Below are 22464 nucleotides of genomic sequence, written 5' to 3' on the forward strand. Positions count from 1 at the left end.
TTGGCAACATTACATTCTCTCAATATATACTTGACCAAATACTAGATCCCTCTTCTTTTTCTTTGTTTCTCTTATATACATATGTATACTTTATATACATATACACACCTTATATACACACACACACTTTATAAAACTGATCACTCTTGAAGGATTTATCATAATTCTTTCAAACTACTAAAATAATCTGTTAAAGAAAAGGTCCCTGCTTTAATTCTTATTAGAAGTTTTAAATATTTAGAGTTATTTAGATCAATCTGAACCAAGCCAAAGACCCTAAACCTGTGTCTGTATAACTGCCAAAGCCTGAAGAAGCATGGATAACTGCAATATTCTAACATCTTTTTGCACATAAGATGCCAGATAGTTTGAGATGACTAAAATCCTCTATATTACATTCTCAGACTCAAGTTTCCCCTAAATCTAGATCAGTGGGTTTTACTGCCTGAGCAGAAAACAAAATAGCCTGTATTTTAATTTGAATTATTTTCATACTGTATGACTTACGTTAAAAAAAAAAGATGAGGTAATTAGTTACACAATCTTCCTTCCATAAACACAAATAACCTAGATAAAAGATAACAGTGGTAAAAATTTCACTGAATTTATAACATTTCAAAATCATAGTTCTTTTTGCAGGGCACAGTGGTGCATACCTTTAATCCCAGTACTTGGGAGGCAGAGGCAGGCGGATCTCTGTAAGTTTGAGGCCAGCCTGGTCTACACAGTGAGTTCCGGGTCAGCTGGGGCTACAGGGAGACTCTGCCTCAAAAAGACAAAAAAAAAAAAAAAAAAAAAAAAAAAAAAATCATAGTTCTTTTCAAGATATTGCCCTCTTGGTAATTTACCAATTTCCTGTATTTCCTCAGATCTCTACTTGGGATTCAGTATGCTTCCTTACCCCAGTCTGTCCCATCGCCTGCACTTCTAGATTCACTGTCTCCTTCCTCTGATGCAACCAGGAAGTCAAACTCCTTGAGAGCTTCTTTTGTATCTCTATCTTCACTAGTATCAGGCAATGCTTTTTTCCGAACAATCTAAAGTGGTGGAAAACAAACCAAATTAAAATATTAGCATATATTCTGCATTTAATTTAAATAAAAGACACTATCCCTTCACAAATGAATATGAAAAGCAATTCAGTTATTTTCTTCAGAAAGTATATATTTGTTGTATTAAAAACTGTAATACCTTAGTGAAAAATGCATTGATTTTTTTTTAATTAAAAAAATTTTTTTTTTAATTTTTTGACATAGGGTCTCTCTAACTGGCTTGGAGAAGACTAGGCTGATCTTGAACTCACAGAGATTCACCTGCCTCTGCCTCCCAAGTGCTGAAATTCAAGGCACGTATCACCAAACCTGGCTAATATATTGACTTTTTTAAAAACAAACACTGTATATTTAAAGCAGTAATTTAAACTTTATCCAATGGTATTATGGCTTACTTTAAATAAACTAAAGAGTATATATATGAATAATTGAAAAGACCTGAACTTAAACTATAAACAGATGATTATGAGAACAATTAACATTTACATTTCTTAGATGCAGTATGTGCAGTTTGCAAACATTCCAATCTAATTCAAATAGGATACATTCCACAAAGTGTACGTGCTTTCCAGAATACAACCATGATAACCCAACAGAACTACATCATTTCTTCATAAAACCCCAAAGCACAACTACAAAGGCAGAAATGCATTCCTTAAGGATGCCATGGCCCTGCTGGGTCCAGAAAGTTACTCTACTGCTCTCAACCTCTCTAGCAGCTACTTTGTCTCCTAGATAGTCTCACTATGGGACCCTGTCTAGCCTTGAAACTGAGATATTCCTGCCTTAGCTTCCCAGAGTGCTGGCACTACGGACACATACCACGTGCTCAGTTCAAGAGTTCTTTATATATTCAACTTCTTCCTAAAATATTGACCTTTCATAGTGACATAACTTAGAATTATTAATCTTTATATATTTAGAAGTAGTTCTAGAACCATAAACCTAATAGAACTTTAAAAAGCTAACCCTAAAGAGAAGTTTGAGATCAACATGGCTATGTTCTATGAATTATCTTCTTTTTGGTCACCTGAAACAACATGAGCTCAAAGACGATGGCTCGTATCTTCTTTGATAAAGTGACTTAACATTTCAGCTTCTCTAGACTTTAGCTTCCTCACTCCATGCAAAACAGAAATCGCATGATCTGACTGAACTTGATCCCTGGACTGTATTGAGTAGCTTGAAGGTATACAGGTTCTAACCCTAATGAACACTGGGCATGATGGCCCTATTCCCATGCTAGTATCTGGTATCTGTATCATAGCACTTTTCATCAAAGATGACACAGGCTTAGAAATTCTTCTCAACACAGCACTCCAAGAAAGCACTACTTTTAAAACAACACTGGCATCACAGGAGAAGCTTGTCAGTCTTAATTATGTATTTGGATTTAATACCCTAAAATAAAGAAATACTTCTATGCGTGAAGTACTTCCAAATCTAAAAGCTTGAGAACCTAGTCAACAAAAACAGAAATGAGCAAATAAACAAAAGCAAGACTACTGTGGCAGGCTGTAAACAAAAAATCCACAATAAATGTGCATCTTTTTTCTTTTTGCCAACTATTCACAAACCATTTCCTGATAACTTTTTCTAGATTTTCCTGAGCAGCCAAACTCTAGAAAACTGTGTCTGAAGACTGGTGCCAATAGGTTGCCCTACCTGCCACAGTTCCACATACACTGACCGTTCCTAAAGGCTTCATGATACACTCTCTCCCTGACTGTGGTGGGACACTAGCATCAGGGCCATCACTAGCATCTTATGGATGGAGAGTCCTTGTTCTCATTGCCTGACAAAAAGGGCAGGGAAAATCCAGAAATAGTACCTGGAACCTCAAATTAAAGGTCTCAAGAGTATTTTTGACTTTAGTTATTACTAAACATGGTATTAAGTCACAAAAGCAGCTCCCAGAAAAAAACGTTTCTAGGTAACGTTAAACAAACTGAGATAAACAGCAACTTTATCACCATCATTACAGATCATGCCTATCAAGCATCTCATTTTAAATAAACCAAAAGTCCTGTGTTTTTAATATTTAGGCATCAAAGAAAAATGAATTGTGGCTGCCAAAGGACTATATGGCAAATAACAGGAAGGGGTTGAGGCTTCTAATAAGGAACATATATTGCTTTCTTGCCTCACACAGGAGGTTTGACTCCAATTCTATCTTCAAAGAGTTCACAAATCATTTAAGAAATGAAGACAAAGAAATACAAGTTACAAGCTAGATGGTGTGTCATCAGAGAAACACAGCATGAATGGGATTAGGACTCTTTTTAAAAATTTTTAATTTTATGTGTATGAGTGTATTGCCTGCATGTGTGTAAGTGCACCTGTGATGTGCAATGCCCTGAGAGGTTGGAAGAGGGTGTTGAATTCAACTGGAATTGGAGTAACGGATGTTGCTGGCAGTCACATGGATGCTGGGAACCAAACCGAGGTCCTCCTCAAGAACAACCAGTGCTCTTAACCACTGAGATATCCCTCCAGTCCCAGGGGATTAAGATTCTTTATACTACTAAACCAATAGCTAATAATTCTTAATTCCATTGTTTTTTCTACATGAAGTTCTTTAATAAGACAAAAAAATGTTGCTACAGAAATTATCCTTGATATAGTTTAAAATGGGTAGCTTTTCAATGTATTTATAATTTCAAGATTTTAATTATTCTGAGCTGATGAAGATGAGAATGTTGATGATAACGACAGGAAAAGTACAGTATGGTGAAGTGGTTGATGACAAGGAAAGAGAAGACTGAAATACTCCAATCTGCAATAACACAATAAACAAGCAAACTCTGAGGAGGGCAAAGAGAAAGACAGGACAGAACGCATAGCCTCGGAGATGCTGCGCTTTATAATAGCCTAAATATAACCAACAGTTACTAAGAGCCTTGTTTCTTTGCTTAAAGAAGTAAAACAATGTCCTTTTATTTTTATTATTATTATTTTATTTTATGTGTATGCGTGTATTGCCTGCATGTAGGTCAGTGCACCCATGTCGTTCAATGCCCGCAGAGGTCAGAAGAGGCTGTCGAATCCCCTGACTGGAGTTACGGACAGTTGTTAGCTGCCATGTGGGTGCTGGGACTCAAACCCGGGTCTTCTGCAAGAACAACCAGTGCTCTTAACCGCTGAGCTATCTCTCTAGCCCCATAAAACAATGTTTTTAAAACCTATTAGTTCTGTTAACATTTTAATAGGACAATTTTCATCCATTCTCTCTTATAAAATGTAATAAATTTTCTGTTATGCTTGTCATGTTAAGATTTTAAAAATCCTTTTTGGCATGTACCTATTACGCTACAGCTGTGAAAATTAATAAACTATAATGTAAAATTTAATAACATCGTTAAGAAAAAGACAATCATTTAAATACCTTTGCCCCCCCCCCCCGGTTAAGGTGTAAGGGAGAAAAGATTTTGAGTCCAGTATTTGAATGTAGGTAGGTCTGTTCCCACTGAATGTACTTTCATTGCTTGACCTACAATAGTGCTACAGTCAGCACTAATTAGAGTGTAGAATACTTATAAATTTGATTATTTAAAAAGAAATTACATGGTTAGAAACTAAGAAATAAGGCAGGTTATTGTTAGAAATTTCTAATTTAATCAGTCAAAATAGCTTTTAGTAACTGGTTTATAGATCCTTAAATATTTAAATTGATATAGTTACCAACAAAGAAATTTAAAGCATCAGTTATTTAACACTGAACTATGAATAATGTATTCTGATGAGAAAACAATATCTTAAAGTCATGATCACACAGAAACCACAAGAAATTATGTAATTTTCAGGTGATTAAGACAAAGAAAAGTACCAGACACGTTTAGGCCAACACATGCCATTATTTGGCAAGAAAAATTTGAGTCAGAACTTAAAGATCAAATAATATCTACCATAAGGCTAACATCAGCAGGGTGTTGCTGACTAGTGGCCCAGAGACATAATAATCTGATGAAGCCCAGAAAGCAGAGGGTATAAAAAGCCAAATCAGACTTAGAAAGCATTTATAGCTAAATATAAATTTTTCATATAGAGTGTCTCAAAAATCCTCTGAGGATAAGATGGGTATTTATTACTATCCTTATTTTACCAACTAAGAAAATTCTGCCAGAGCATTAAGAAACAGAATTTGTGGCAGATGTAAGCCTTAAACTCAAGCCCTATACCCTGGGTCCAGTCTGCTTCATGTAATTTAGCTTTCCTCCTCCTATTACTAAATAAAAAAGGAAGTTCAAACACTTTCCTAACAAAACAAATCATGTCCTCATCTCTTACTTTAAACAGGAGGAAGAAGAATGGAAAGGCAGGGAAAGTAAGGAAATAAAGGAAAAGGAAGAGAGGAGGGAAGCGACTGGAGAAGGAATAAACAGCAACTTAGAGACACTTCTTATTGCAGAAAACTGCATGGAAAAGTCAATAAACTTATAGATCTGAATAAAAATACTAATTCTAAAACTCTTCTAATGTAAGAGTTCTGGAAATCTGTAGAACTTGTCTATCAAAGTAGCTCTCCCAAGAGAGTCAAAAACTGCATGGTTCAGAACTTATGCTAGCTGTCATCAAGCAGGATCCCAAGTCTGTCAGCTCTATTGTCTTTTAACAACCAGCAACAGGGAATTGTTACAATAGGCAGTATTTATCATATTCACCAGTTCTACGAAAATGTGGCCTTGCTTAATGAATTACAAAAAGCAAGGGATTCTATAGGAAAGGCAACACACTGAAAATATTGAAAGTTAAATCAGTATTAAAAACTTTCTACTTGCCCAAAATTCGTGAAAAAAATTTAAGAGTTTAGATTGAAAAAACATGGACCTTTAAAGTATGCAGTATACTGCTTAAAAATATTTATTTTGTGAGTTATCTAACTTACTGTTGAAGTATCAATGACACTTTTCTCTCTTCCATCAACATCCTCATCTTCATCTTCATCACTGAAGTCTGCAGCTGCATTTTCAAGGAATTTGAAATTATCCAGCACTGAGGCAGAATCCGTTAACTCGGATTTTCTGTTTTAAAACATGTATACCTTACTCAGTTAATCTTTTAAAACTTCAGCATTAAACAAAGCAAAGCAAAACAAAACATTAAAATCCCAAAACCTCTTGATAAGTTTCAATAACTTCTGTTTATGAGACCTACCACTGATTCCCACGTATTACAATTCTGTGGATTAATTGAAAAAGACAGGAAGTTTTAAAGTACTTTTGAATCTTATCTATTTATATTAGTGGCGATCTAATGTGAAGAATTCTGATTCACTATAGTTTTAATTCTTGTATCAACCTTAATATGTTTCTTTAAAAAAAAATTAAGTAACTCCATTTTTCCCTGCTGTTTTATTCCCTGCAAATCTTCCTTTTATTTCTTATATAAGTTTTTATAATTACAAAAAATATATAATGACCTAACTTCTAAGGTAAAAAACAACCAAGAATAACATTCACATGTTCTCTCTCTCTCTCTCTCTCTCTCTCTCTCTCTCTCTCTCTCTCTCTCTCTCTCTCGGACAGGGTCTCCCTAGTCCCAGTTCGAAGCCCCACAGACATCTGTATACAAGTTCGAAGCCGATGACATCTGTATACAAAATCCCTATTCTGAACCTTTACCTAATCCCCTAGTTTTGTTTGTTTGGGTTTTGTTTTTTTTTTTGTTTTTTTTTTTTTTTTTTTTTTTTTGAAAAAGGGTTCCCTTGTACCCTAAGCTTCCCTGGAACTCCCTTTGTAGACCAGGCTGGCCTTGAACTCACAAAGATTCTCCTACCTCTGCTTCCCAAGTGCTGGGATTAAAGACGTGTACCACCACACCCAGCTCTAATCCCTTAGTTTTATGTTCCAAGTAACAGGAACTATGTTTTCCCTAGAAATTTTACAGAGTTCAATTAAAATTATTCTTCTATTCTAAACATGACTTAATGTCAGACTTGCACTTTCACAGATTCTTTGGCTTTTTATTCAACTAAGATTTATGATTACCTTTTTCTAATAAAGAATAATCTCTTTATTGAACTGTTCATGTTCTAAGTAGAATTGGGTATAAATCTATGACCTATGGTTCAAGAGGAAAATAAAATATTTCAAATAGCTTTTGAATTTTCCACACTTAGTCCATTACTTAAATGTGTACATACATATAGTAGATATTTATTTAAGGAAAGATGAGTTATAGCATTGTGATATAAATGGAATGATTAAGAAAAGGTTTACTTTTCTGAGGTACTTTTATAATTTCTGGTTCATCAATAGAATTTCATTCTTACAGATCTGTACTGAATTTCAATAAACTCATGAAATTCTAACAGTGGTTGACTGAACTTCAAGATATTAACATCTACATTAAATACCTAAATTTCAAGCAAATAAAAATACTATAAGCATAAATTATATTCTTAATCTTAACTGCTTCTAACCAAGTGAAACTTTAAAATTGTAACACTTAATGAACTATAATTAATTTCTTTATAAGTTATTATTTTAAATATAATCCCCCCAATACCAAAAAATAGTAAGAACTGAAATTATAACTGAATCAATTTCCAGACAAAATACTTACCCAATCATTGCTGTCTCTTTAACTTCAGCGTCTGTGCCATTTATAACTGAGTCCTGGTTTTTGTCATCTTCCCTATCAGTGACATCACTTGAAAAGCCCAACAATGCTCGCACTCGTTTAGACTTCACATCTAGAATAGTGTCTGTGTAGCCGACTTCCTGGAGATACCTGTGTGAAGAGGGCCCTTACAATTCAGCCATACAGGGATCAGCATTCTAAAGTTAATATGCAAATAAAAGTGCTCCTTCAATTCATTGCCTACACAAGACTTAACAGTACAATACTATGTTAGTAAGATGTGTTAATAATATTCCAGCTGCAGATGGAGCTGTCTCTTGCAGTACCAGCCTCTATGGTCACTGAGAAAACCAAAGAACTATACAATACACTATTCATTTATCCTAAAAAGAAACTGTTCTTTAATATATTTCACAGCACATTTTTTCTTCAGGAAAGAATGGAACAAGCTCACTCTCAAACTCTACCAATTAGTCTGACACCAAGTAGGACTATTTTATAATAATGATTCCAGTAGTTTAAAAAAAGAACATTTCTAATATAAAATGTCATCAACTGAAATCTAGAGAATGTTTCTAGTATAAATGGTTTCCTTCCATGACATTAAAAAAGACAGTATTTTTCTCGTGTTACTTACAGAACAAACATTCTGTCCTGAGACAATTCTAAAACAAAATAGACCACAATTAAATTGTAGAAGGTAAGGGGTGAAAATTCATGTCAATTTGTTTATGTTCCTGGGAGTCAGCAGCACAGACTGTGTGTGGAGTGTTATCTGGGTCTTAATCCCACTTGTGCCACTTACTTGTTGCACAACTTTCATTCTCCTAAACCTCAATTTTCATTCCCATGGAATAAACCTAACAACGCCATCTGGCATATACAAAAGCACCTAATACCTAGTAACACCAAAGTTAATAATATTTTAATTAATTTTTAATTTAATTTTTAAGTGTATTAATGTTTTGTTTGCACATATGTAAGTGCACTTTGGGCGTGCAATTCCCACAGAGGGGAATCCTCTGGTACTAGAGTTATGGATGGTTGTTAGCCACCATGTAGGTGCTGAAAACTGAACTTGGGTCCTCTGCTCACAAGAGCAGCCAGTGCTCTTAACTGCTGAGTCATCTCTCTAGTCCCAATAATATATATTTTAAAGATCCAAAGTGGCAGAGGTAGGACCATGAAGAAGAAAAATTTCGTCAATAAGCACAACAGAATATCATCTCACGTTTATTTATATAGTAGGCATGGAGTTTATTGAATGAAACAAGATAACTATGGTTGACCAGACAGCTTGTTTAAGATCAGCTTACTTCAAGATTTCATTTTAATTGTTATCAGAGCAGAACCTCACAAAAATACACAATCAAATGGAATCAATGTATCTTATTAAATCAAGATGCTCATTTTTCAGTCCCATTAAATATCTATAGAAAGTATTGATAAAAATGTGAAATAAAAATTTTCACTTTTCTAAATTTAATCAATATTCTTTAAAAACTACTATAATAAAGTAAGCTTTTTTCTATTTTTAATAATTAATATTTGGTATGCGCCTCACTTTGGCAACAAAACTACATTATAAATGCTTGATTCAAAACTGCTTTAGCCATAGATAAGCTGGGTTTTATTAAATAGTTACTGCATAAAATCACCGATCAAATGTACCTTTTTGAGAAGTAGCTAATTAGCCCTTTAAAGTTTGGAACATCTCAACTTATGAAACCATTTCTCATTAACAATAAAAAGAAATTAACATTTTAAGAGCACTTATCCACTTAAAAAATGAAAATGCACCAGACATGATGGCACATACCTATAATCTTGGCTGCTGGGGAGGCTCAAGCATAATACTGCAAATTCAAGGCCAGCCTAGGTAACTAACTCAGTGAGACCATGTCAATAAACAAACAAATACGGTGCATGTGTAACTCAGAAGTAGAGCACTTGCCTGGCATGCATAAGCCCCTGGGTTTACTCCACAGTATGGAAAAGAAATTTAAAAGGAAAATACATGTCATATTTGGGATTAAAGTGAGGACACTACTGAAAATCCACTTTAGTAGCAGATAACCATTTTTTCTAAATTTGTTTAGATAAAGGACAAGTATAATGAGATGTAAAATTCTATAGTCAAAAGGAAAGAATGGCACCAATCTATTCTGAAAATCTTAAGACTATACTAGTAACAACCCCAAAGTCCAAAACAAGTAGCAAATTTCACTTTACTTTGGCATAAGTCTACACACCAGTTTCAAAGACAGTATGCAAGGACCAGGCCCTGAGCTGGTGAGCAGGTCCAGTCCACCACTTGACATCAGAACCTTTGCACACAATTATAGGAGAAAGCATGTTACACAGCATTTGCAAAATTTGGGGAATTCAAAAAGTTCTTCAATTTATTTAAAAAGTTTGTAAGACATAGACAAAAAGTCTGTGAAACTACTGATTGGCTTTATATTAAAGCATGCGTGTGTGTGTGTGTGTGTGTGTGCAGAGATGACAAAATGAGAATAAGGATAGGATTCTTTTAACTACAGGAATTCCAACAAAGGGAAAAAGTGTTGAATATGAAAAATGAACAGTAATTCAATTAAGGTTTTTCTCTGCAACAGTGTTACAGAGAATTTTTTGAGTTGAAAATACAGAATAAAAACCCCTAAACAAAAAATGAAAAACCAAAACCAAAACAAAAACAAAACAAAACAAAACCTGTAAACCCTCATCAAAATATTTTCTTCCTCAGTTTCAACTATATCCAAGTTTAACCTTGAGGTACTTACTGTCTGAGCAGCTGTCGACCTTGTTTCCACATTAACTGGCTATTTTGTTGTGGCTGCACCTCTGTTTCATTACCTTCATCTGGAAAACATTAAATCATAATAAAATTTATTTTACATGTTTGGGCATCTCAATCATAAACAATGTCCAACTGATATTTATGAGATTAAGACTATGTAAAACTGCAGCTTTAAATTTTATTTATTTTTATTTTGTGTGTGTTTTGCCTGCATTTCAAGTGCACCTGTACATGCAGTGCCCATGGAGGCCAGAAGAGGGCAATGGATCCCCTGGAACTGGTGTTATGGAACTTTGTGAGCCACCATGTGGGTGCTGGGAACTGAACTCAGGTCCTCTGCAAGAGTAGCCAGTGCTTTTATCCACTGAGTCATCTCTCCAGCCCCCAAACTGTAACTTTTTAAGAGGTATGTTTTAGGACAATGTAAGTTGTTTTTAATTCAAATTTCTAAAACAAAACTTTAATATGAATGATTGGTACTAGATTTCCTAAATTTATAGCAAAACTAAAAATAAGGATATTCTCCCTTTTGTTTTAGCTAGCCTGAGAATTTCCTCAAGGACAAACACCTATCAAATCAAATTACACAATGAAGACCAAACAAAGGTATAAAATCTAGAAACAGTAATTTTAAAAAGTTTGATAAAAAGAAAATACATAAAGAAATAATCTCTTCTGGGGATATGATTCAGTTGGTAGAATGCTTACCTGGAATGTATAAAGCCCTGGGTTCGATCCCCAGCACTGTATAAAACCAGGAAAAGTGGCACAAGATTATAATCTATACTTGGGATATAGAGACAAGAGGATAAAAAGTTTAAGGTCATCTTCAGCTACACAGCAAGTTTAAGACCAGCCTGGGCTACCTGAGATCCTATCTCAAAAACAAAGAGATAAACTCAATTTATGACTAATATTAAAATCAAAACTTCAATTATTCTTTCAATGGGGGGGTGTGAGTGCACACGCATGCGTGCACAGTGCTACAAACAGAACTCAGGACCTTATATATGCTAGGCACTACTGAGACACACTCCCAGCCCTCAAGGATAGTCTCTGAATGAAAACCCCTTATATGTAACTTAAAGGTTAAATTCAACATTCTGTAAAAGTGGAATCCTTTCAAGAAAAATTAATAAAGAGAGATTTTGCCATGATAAATCTGAAGTTCTAAACTATATTACCAGTCAACCTTAACAATATATATTGTAGTAATTTGAATGAAAATGTCCCCCATAGACTCCAAGTATTTGAACACTTGATCCCCAGTTTGTTGCACTGTTTGGGGAGGATCATGGAACCTTAGGAGGTGTGGTCATGCTGGAGGGAAGCACATCATTGTGGGCAGACTTTGAGAGTTCTTAGGCCTTGCCAGATTTCCAATCTCTGCTCTGCTTCTTGTGCCTGCTTAAGACGTGATGGCTTGGCTTTCTGCTCTAGCCACCTCCTTCTACCATGCCTCCTCCATCATGGATCTCTACCCCTGGAACAGTGAGCTCAAATAAACTCCTTTTATAAATTCCCTTGGTCATGGTGTTTTATCACAGCAACAGAAAAGTAACTAGTTTTCACCCATCTCCTTCCACTCTGACTTGCTGAATGAACTACAGCCATGTGATTCCCTTAATGTTACAGAATATGCCAGATTTCCATCTTGATGCCTCAGAATCTGTTGTTCACTCTTTTTTGAAAAAGCCACCTGCAGATCTTCACCTACCTTATACCTAGGTTCATTTGGGAGCATGTTTAGGTGTCCTCTTTACTACAGGACCTTCTCTGTTCCAGAACATGCTCCATACAAACATTTTTTTTTTAAGTAAGACTGAGGGGATAGTCTAGTCAGTCAGTAAAATGCTTGTCATGCAGGCTTGAGGACCTGAGTTTGGATTCCCAGCACCCACATAAAAGCCAGCACACCAGCATGTGCTTCTAATCCTAGTGCTGGTAATATTGGTGAGGCAGAGACAGAAGGATCATTGTGGCTTGCTGAGCTGGTGAGTTTCAGGTTCAGTAAGAGATCTCGGATCAAAAAATAAAGTGAATTGGGGCATGGTTGTACACATCTTTAATCCCAACACTCAGTAGGTAGAGGCAAGCCTCTGTGAGATGCAGGGCAGCTGGAGCTACAGGGAGACGTGTCTCAAAAATAAACAAAAAATAAAGTGGAAAATTACAGAGGGGTACCCAACACTTGGATTCAATATGCACATGCACAAACACAGTCACAGTCATACCACACACACACACACACACACACATACATACACAAAATCATACTTCTTACCAGCCTTTAATCAAACTGTAAGAAACTGATGATTTTTATAGGTCCCCACTCATATGGAGAGAAAAGGGGGACTGGGAAACTCTGTTTTGTAGTATTTGAAATTAATCATTTTCTGTGCTTATGATACTGCGTTAAAGTATATAAAGTATCACCAGACATGGTGGTACAGGCCTTTGATTCCATCACTTGGGAGGCAGAGGCAGGTGGGTCTATATAACAAGTTGCAGGCCAGCTGGGGCTACAGGAAAACCTTGTCTCAAAAACAAAGTAAAACAAACAAACATATACACACATATATGTATGTTTATATCTATGTATATAAAACTTTTAATTCTTAGAACCCAAAAAGATGGATATTTGACTCCATTTTAAAATAAGGAAGCTAAGGGGATTGGAGGGATGACTCAGTGGTTAAGAGCACTGGTTGCTCTTGAAGACCTGGGTTCAATTCCCAGCACCTACATGGTTGCTAAACTGTCTGTAAGCCCAGTTCCAGGAGAATTCAACATCCTCTTCTGACCTCTGTGGGCATTGCATGACATTTGGGTGCACTTACACACATGCAGGCAATACACTCATACACATAACATTAAAAAATAATAAAGCCGGGCGTGGTGGTGCACACCTTTAATCCCAGCACTCAGAGGGCAGAGGCAGGCAGATCTCTGTGAGTTCAAGGTCAGCCTGGTCTCCATTAGTGAATGCAGGCCAGCTGCGGCTACAGGGGGACCTTGCCCCAAAAAGACCAAAAAAAAAAAAAAAAAAAAAAAAAAAAAAAAGTAAAAAAATAATAAAATATTTTTAAAAATAAGGAAGCTGAGTTTTAGAGGATAATTTTCAGATTTTGTAGAAACACAGTTTTAAGCACTGAAATCCTGCCTGTTTCACTCTAGAGTCACCAGTATTTTTCTCCATATGCTATCATTACAAGAGTAAATTAAAGGAATCTGTGAACAAAATTAAGGAAGATTACTTTGGAATAATTTGAAAGAGGACATACTTTAAAAAAAAAAAAAAGGACAAAAGCAATGTTCTAACACTAAGGAAAAATGACTCCCTTTGTGTAATGGTTCATCTCAAGAAGCACTTAAAATATCAATCCAGTACACCTCTGGGTATGTAGGAGGGCATTTCCAGAGAGGATTAACTAAGAAAGGAAATCAGCTCTGGCTGAGATAATGAATAGACAAAAGGAAAAAGAAAGCCCACCAGTCTGGCATTTTCTATCTGATTACTGGCTGCTCTCTTTTCCATGATACTCTGCATCAGCATAGGCCCACAGTGATGGTGCCAAATGATCACTGAATGCAACCTTTGAAATCATAGGCCAAGAGCCAGGATACGTCCTTTACGATCTAAGCTGTTCTCAAGCTCAGGTATTTTGTCACAGTGATGAAAAAGCTAATACATCTCATTACCAGGAATCCACAATAGTTCAGGAACTGTATTTACAACAACATATGTTCCAGTATGTACCTTTCAGTCAACTGAGCAAGCCTCCACTTGTCAATTTATACTAGCATTTCAACTCTTAAAAATTTGCAGATGTGAAAGGAAGTTTAAGGTCATTTAATTGCCCATTGGAAGGGGCCTAAATCCTTTTCATGCCATTCTCAAATATATTCAACTACTTTTACCTAGTTTGGCATTTACTGATGTCAAAACAAACAAACAAACCCCCCCCAAAACCAGACTATCAATTCAATGGAATATTGAACTAGGAATGAAGTGTTGGTACACACCAACATGGAAGAATCTCACATGCATCAAGTGAAATGAGATAAGTCAGATCAAAAGACTCTATTACTTAATTCATATGACTTTCCCCCTCAAAAAAACACAAACCTATAGAAATAGAAAATAGATTAGTGCTTATCAGTACATTAGAGCTCAGAGGAAAGAGGTTTTCTACAAAGGACAGTTTTATGATCTGTATGCTTCAATATACTCAATAGAGTAAATTTTGCTGTATGTATATCATGCCTTAAAAAAAATAAATAAGACAGTAAGAATACATGCCTATCCTCTTAAAGTCAAAACATTCTTGTATTTTCATATCCAGAATAAATTCAATTCTTACCATCACTACTAAGTGGTAATTAACTATCAAATTTACTCTTGCCTTGTAAAATTCAAAAAGCAACATTATACAAATGTGTGGATATCAAAGTAGTTTAATTCCTTTCATTTCTTCAGTTATTAAAAATTTGTGACTGACAGTTTTCTTTAAAGGTATGTTGTCAGGTAGGTTGACCAAACTCCAAGGGATGGACCCACACCCAAGAGCATTTGGGGAACACTAAGACTTGATAAGCCTTTTTAAAAAAGAAAAATAACAATAGAGGACTTGAAGTTGGGGAGGAGAGTAAGGTAGGATTGGAGATGGGGAAAAGGATCTGAATATGATCAAAACAGATTATATGAAATTCTCAAAGAATCATTAAAACTATTTTTAATTTTTAAAAACTTACAGAGAAAAAGAAAACAAAATCTGGTTGATCCCTCTAGTTAAACTGGAGTAATGAGGATTGGATTTATTTTCATGCCTGAAATAACAATAAAACAAAATAGAGGCAAAATAGTATTCAAAACACTAGACGCCAAGCACAGAAGACAATATGCGCAGGGAAGCAGAACAGTGAACGTGAAAACTGCCCAGCTAAGACCTTGACAACACTCTATACACCTTCTACGTCACAACACAGGGAAGAGGAACAAAGAGTATTTAAAGAAATAATAGCTGAGCCTGGGTGTGGAGGCACACGCTTTTAAACCTAATACTCAGGAGGCAGAGATGGATGGAAGTATGTGAGTTCCAGGCCAACCCAGTCTACAGAGTGAGTTCCAGGCCAGCCCAGGGCTATGTAGTGAGACACTATCTCAAAAAAAGAAAAGAAAAGAAAAGAAAAGAAAAGAAGAGAAGAGAAGAGAAGAGAAGAGAAGAGAAGAGAAGAGAAGAGAAAGAAGGAAGGAAGGAAGGAAGGAAGGAAGGAAGGAAGGAAGGAAGGAAGGAAAGAAAGAAAAGCAAAAACAAAATAATGGTTGAGGGTTGAGAAGCTGGGTGTAGTGGCATGGCATACATCTATAATCCTCGAACTTAGGAAGTGGAAAGCTGAGCATTCAAGGTCGCCCTTGGTTACACAGGGAGTTTAAGGCCAGCCTGGTCTACACGAGACTCATCTGGAAGAAAGGAAAAAAAAAAAGGTTAAAAGGCTGAAAATTTCCAAGTGTCAGGGATGGAGATATCAATGGTTAAGAGTCCTAGCTGCTCTAGCAGAGGATCCAGGTTCCAGTTCTAATACCCACATGACTGCTAACAACTATCTGTAAACTCCAGTTCCAGGGGATCTGATGCTCTCTTCCCCAGCATCCACAGGAATCGCATGTCACAGGTGCACTTTCATGCAGGCAAAACACTCATATATATAAAAACAGATAAATTAAAAAAAAAATTTTGGTCTTTTTGAGACAGGGTCTCCTTGTAACCCCAGCTGGCCTGGAACTCACAGAGATCCACCTGCCTCTACCTCCTGATTGCTGGGATCAAAGGCATGCACCATCATACCCAGCCTAAATTAAAAAAAAAAAAATTAAAAGAAAAATTCTAAGTGTCACGAATATTATAAACATATGGATATTATATTATAAACATTATGGAACATATGGGACAGAACTAAATCTGGGAAATATGAAACCTCCAACCTATGACCTTTGTTGTTGTTTAAACAGGGGTCTCATTCTGTAGTCCAGGTTGTCCTGGAACTCAGTATGTATCCCAGCCAATAATTTCTCTCTCCTCTCCCTTGCCCCGCCCCCGCCTTCCCTTCTCTTCTCCTTCCCTTCCCCTACCCTCACCTTCTCTCCCCGCCCCCACCATGCACACACATTTGAGTGTTTACAGGTGCCATGTGGAAGTCAGAAGACAGCCACAGGTGTCACTCCTCAGTCACCGACACATTTTTGTAGAAAGTCCCTCACTAGCTTGGAAATTCCAAGTAGACTAGGCTACCTGGCCAGTGAGTCCCAGGGACATCTGCCTATGTCCATCTTCCCTGCACAAAGATTATAAACATTTACCACACCTAGTTTTTCAACTTGGATTCTCGGGATTGGATCAGGTCTTCATGTTTACATGGTAAGCACTTTACTAACTAAGCATCATCAAAGCCCAATAACCACTTCTTTAACTATCTCCTCCTCCAAATCCAACAAGCCATTGCCTTACTCACTGGATTTCATGCTGTGACTGACAAGTATATTTCATATGGGTAACATCGATGAATAATAGGTGAAATGGAGAGGTGGAATGACATTAAGTACTAATTAGGAATTTTAAACTAAGAAGATAAATGTTTGAGTTAGAAATTATTCTAGAGTATTGCCAAATTTACAGATCACCTAGGTGAAAACCTCAGAAAAATTAAGTAATATCAAAGGGATTGAAAGTGTCAGGGCAGAGTCAAATTTACATGTATCTGATTTCAAAGTCTGAGTCTTTTCTACCAAGCCATATTGTTCACTAATAAAATTCTTTTGTGTGTAGCAACTAGACTTTTGTACTTCTAGATAGCTCTCTAAAAATTATGGGGCGAGGCAATTGAAAATAAATAAATAATAGTATGAAATAGAAAACTGATTAAACTTACTGCTTCGAATCAGACACTATACTCCGAAAATAGTCTTTAAACAAACTGCCTATTTTTTAAGATCTTTTTAAGAAAGATACCTGGGTCTTGCTGGCCAGTCAACCTAGCTGAATCTGTAAGCTCCAGGTTCAGTGAGAGGCCCTATCTCAAAAAGTAAGGTGGAGCCTCCTTCAAGAACACACACTGACAACACCATCTGAGTCCTCTCTTTTCTCTTCCAAGGCCTCCCAAGACTCACCTGCCTTCATCAAGACCCAGTGCTGACTGTGCAGCAGGTTCTCTACTAGGCATCCAGCCTAGGTAGCTGGTCCACAGAAAGACCAAGAGACTTCACCTTCAACTCTTGACTCCTTTGACCCAAGACCCTCTTACATGTGCTCACACATGGAGCAGGTCAGGCATGAGAAGCACTTCCTGAAGTTCCATTTTCTTGGAACCCCCAAGACACTCAGCCCACCACCCTGCCTCAGGGTCCTTCCAGTTGCCATGCTGCCCCAAAAGAGACTAGTTCCCCTAGGCTCCATTCTCTGGGACTCTCCCAAACTGTCTGGCCACAGCCCTGCCTTGGGACGTCTCACTCTCTAGCCATATGGCCCTACTAAGAGACTCAATCCCCTCATATCCTCCAGGACCCCCCTACCAAACCACCCAGGCCTATGCCCCACCTGGGGATACTGGCCTGGTTGGCTAAAAACTCCTATCAAAAGATACAACCAACAAACCTAACTACAGATTCTTGGATCCCATAGCAAAAACACAGCAATATGAAAAACTAACACAGTATGTCTCCCTGAAAGATTACCAATCCCACAAAAATAATTCCCAAGGAGAACAACTTAGATGAAACTTAAGACATAGATTTTCAATAAACAATTACAAACATGTTTAAAGAATTCAAGGAATCCAAAGTGAACACAAAGATCTGAATGAACTTAAGAGGACAGGAATAAACTACTGATTAAGTCCAAGAAAACACAAATAAATGGCTGAATTAAATGAGGACAACTCAAGGTATGAAAACTGAATTCAATAGAGAGAAATATGGAAGAAAACGCAAACCAAAATGAAGCTAGAAAGGAAGCATGCAGTGAGTTGGAAGCTTTCACCATTTTGTGCGGCGGTCAGGAAGTCACAGGACGCATATTTGAGTATAGACTTTCCAATGCAGTCACAAATGGGGGAAGGGGTACCCACGCTTCCGTAAATAAACCCCCACCCTATGCTATGTTCAGAGCAAGTCCAATAAACTCATTAGGATTTTCAAATCCAAGCTACTGGAAACCTTCATTATTCCACCAAAGTTGACCCCATGTTGCCAAATCCTTTGGTCTTTGATTTCTTATTCCTATTTTCCCCCCTTAAGCTCCACTGTATGTCTAGTTTTATGTAACCTGCTTCAAGTTATTTCTGGAAAAATGTGTTAAAAATTGCTTCTCTTTGGAATAATAATAAAAAAAGAAAAAAGAGAAAAAAGAAGAGCAACTGCAGCACGCTCAGATGGCTGTACGAATGGCTCACTGAGGAAATGCAGAGTCCAGAGTGGTCTGTGCCATAGGGAATTTCTTATTTCATGTGTAAGGGTCAAAGATTAAAGCATTTGGGTTGACTGCTACTTTGCCTAATAGGGAGAAATATTTGTCCATTAATGACTATTAATTTTTTTCAAAGAATAAAAATTCAATAAATGTTAGAAAAAATTGGTTTATAAAAAAGAAGTCAGATTAATAAAAATGTTTTGTTGCTACCAAAAAATAATAATAAAATATTTTTTAAAGTAAAAAAGTGGGAAGCTTTACTAACAGAGAAGACCATGTGGAAAACAACTGTCAGCGCTTAAAGACAAAGTAGAGGATTTGATAATCCAATCAAAGAAAATGATCAATTTTAAAAACACATGAATAGAATATGCAGGAATACTGGGACACTTCCAACAGACCAAATCAATCAATCATGGCAAAAATGAAGGAAAAGAATACCAGGCCAAAGGCACTGTGTATATCTTCAACAGAATCATAGAAGAAATTTTCCCAAATCCAGGAAAAGAGATGTGCATTCAGGCACAAGAGATACACAGAACACCAAATACACAGGACCAGAAAAAAAAAAAAAACTCTGTATTCCATACAGTTAAAACACTAAATACACAGAACAAAGAAGGGTATTGAAAGCTGCAAGAGAGAAGGCCCAAGTTTCATACAAAGGGCAGGCTCGTGAGATATAGCTGATTTCACAATGGGAACTTTAAAAGTAGATGATCTTGGAAAAACAAGCTTCAAGTTCTGCAGGAACACAGGTGCCAATCCAGCCTACTTTCCCAGCAAAATTATTTGTCATGATTGAAGGAAAAAGAAAAATGTTCCATGATATAAACAGGCCAAAAGAATTTGTGACCACTGAATGTGCCCTACAGAAAACACCGGAAGGAACATTTTGGTCTGAAGAAAAGGATAAACACAACTAGAGACTACAGGGAAAAAAATGGTCCTAGGGTAGCAGGTATACAAAGTAGGACTAACAAAACAAACACCATAGAATCAACAAAATGACAATAACTAATACAGTTTTCAATAGTAACTCTGAATATTAATAGTCTCACTCTCCCAGTCAAAGACACAGGCTAGCCAACTATATTAGAAAACGGGATCCATCTTTCTGTTGTTCACAAGAAAAACATCTTACTCTCAAGGCTTGACACTAACTTAGAGTGAAATATTTATTTCAAGCAAATAGAACCAGGAAACAAGTAGGCACTGCTACTCTAACATCTGAAAAAACAGATTTCAAGCCAAAACTACTAAGGAGAGATAAAGGTCACTTCACTCTGATCAAGGTAGCAACCCACCAAGAGGACGTTACAATCCTAACCATTTATGCAAATTCAGATGCATTCAATTCCATGAAACAAACATTAGTAGGCATTATGCCACATATTAACCCCAACTCCGTAACAGATGACTTCAATACCCCACTCTCATCAGTGGACAGGTCAATCAGACAAAAATAGAGAAACATCAAAGTTAAATGCCATCATAGACCAAATGGACCTAACCAAGAGCTACAGACTATTTCACTCAAACACTACAGAATACACATTCTTTTTAGCAGCCCACTGAAAGTTCTCTAAAATAGGCTATTGGAACACATAGCAAATCTCAACAAATACAGAAAAACTGATATAACTATATGTATTCCCACTGATCACAATGGAAGAAAATTTGAATATTGAATATTGAATCAATAGTAAAAGAAACTACAGAAAACACACAATTCATAGAGATAGAAAGCACAGTATTAAATGATAAATGGATCATTGATGAAATCAAGATGGAAATTTTAAAATTCTTGGAATTAAATGAAAATACAACATACCAAAATAGCTGAGATACAATGAAAGCAATCCTAAGAGGGAAACTTACAGCTCTAAGCACCAAGTAGAATGAATGAATGGAGGGAGGGAGGAAGGGAAGGAGGGAGGGAAAGGAAAGAGGGTCTGGAGATATGGCTCAGTAGTTAAGAGCACATACTGATCTTGCAAAGGACCCACATCAGGTTGGCTCACAACTGCCTGCAACTCCAGCTCCAAGGGATCCAACACCCTCTTTTTGGCATCCACAGAAACCTGTACTCATATGTACATACACACACAGAAACACACACACACATATACATAATTAAAGAAAAAGAAAAAAAACACAAAGAACACAAATAAATAACAACAATGCACCCCAATAGTTTGGAAAGGCAAGAATAAACCAAACCCAAAGAAGTAGAAAGAAATAATCAAAGCTAGAGTAGAAATGGATGAAATAGAAAAAAAAAAATACCAAGAATCAATGAAATGAGTTGGCTCTTTAGAAAGATAAAGATCGACAAACCTTTAGTTAACTAAAAGAAAAAGAGAGAAGACCCAAATTAATAAAATTAGAGATCAACAGGGAGACATCACAACAGATATTTTTAAAAATTCAGAAAATCATAAGGGCATACTTTTACTATTCTGTTGTAGATATAAATTAAAACATTACATTTATAACTCACTTTGTAAAGTTTTTTCACACATACTTCAATATTCCCATCCTTAATAGCTGTGTAACCCCAGACAAATTTTTCCAATTCCCTAAGTTTAAATGTTATATACATAAAATGTGAATAACAATACCTTTAGTAAATGACTATTTTAAGAATTAAAGTTAAGGGGCTGGAGAGATGGCTCAGTGGTTAAGAACATTAGCTGCTCTTTCAGAGGACCTGGGTTAGGTTCTCTGCACCCATGTGGCACTAACACATGTCCTGAACTTCACAGTTCCAAGGGAATCCAATGCCCTCTTCTGGCCTCTGCAGAGATCACATAAATGGATGCATTTACATACATGCAGGTAAAACACTCATACACATAAAATAAAAATAAATTTAAAAATTTTCAAACAATTAAAGTTAGTAAAGCCCTTTGAATCAGGAATAGGCATTTTAATATTATAAATTATTGCTAATATCATTACTCTTTGAGTAAGAATTAAATCTGAAACTATGACAAAACTTCATCTGAAATATGCTAATAACTTTAGCATAATTTTTCTCACTTTTCTCTCACATCTACTAATGAACATGTTCTGTTTATAGTAGTGTGTAAGAGTGTCCCAAACAATCTGAATCCAAGGGATCAAGTTTATCTGTTTGCATGCTTGCTTGTTGTCAATACTATGGACTGAATTTAGGGCCTGGTTACAAGCTAGACCATGAGGCATCAAGTTTAAGCTGTCAGTTAATTCTTAAGTACTTTGAGAAGAAATCTCCATCTCCATAGTTCCTACTCTCTTAGGATTTCCAGGGCATCATGCATTTTTACAGCACATGGCAAAGTTCCTTGTTAATGCTGTTAAGACTCAGCAAGAGGGGCTGGAGAGATGGCTCAGCGATTAAGAACACTGGTTGTTCTTGCAGAAGACCCAGGTTCCCAGCTCCCACATGGCAGCTAACAACTGTCCGTGACTCCAGTCCCAGGGGATCCAACAGCCTCTTCTGACCTCCACAGGCATTGCATGACACAGGTGCACTTACCTATATGCAGGCAATCCATGCACACACATACATGAAATA

The 22464-nt window shown here is 36.5% G+C and overlaps 1 protein-coding gene across 1 annotated transcript in view; it reads right to left on the reverse strand.

Moving 5' to 3' along the window:
* Strn (striatin) overlaps window positions 1–22464 on the reverse strand; it is a gene marked incomplete in the record, with an annotated part of 106432 nt that overhangs the window by 30209 nt on the left and 53759 nt on the right. The window contains 4 exon segments of the mRNA XM_017795477.2: window positions 902–1037; window positions 5938–6073; window positions 7617–7784; window positions 10421–10499. Coding sequence (XP_017650966.1) covers window positions 902–1037; window positions 5938–6073; window positions 7617–7784; window positions 10421–10499 — 519 coding nt within the window.

Source organism: Nannospalax galili, unplaced genomic scaffold, assembly GCF_000622305.1.
Source record: "Nannospalax galili isolate Female #2095 unplaced genomic scaffold, S.galili_v1.0 scaffold88, whole genome shotgun sequence".
In the NCBI taxonomy this organism is placed as follows: Eukaryota; Metazoa; Chordata; class Mammalia; order Rodentia; family Spalacidae; genus Nannospalax; species Nannospalax galili.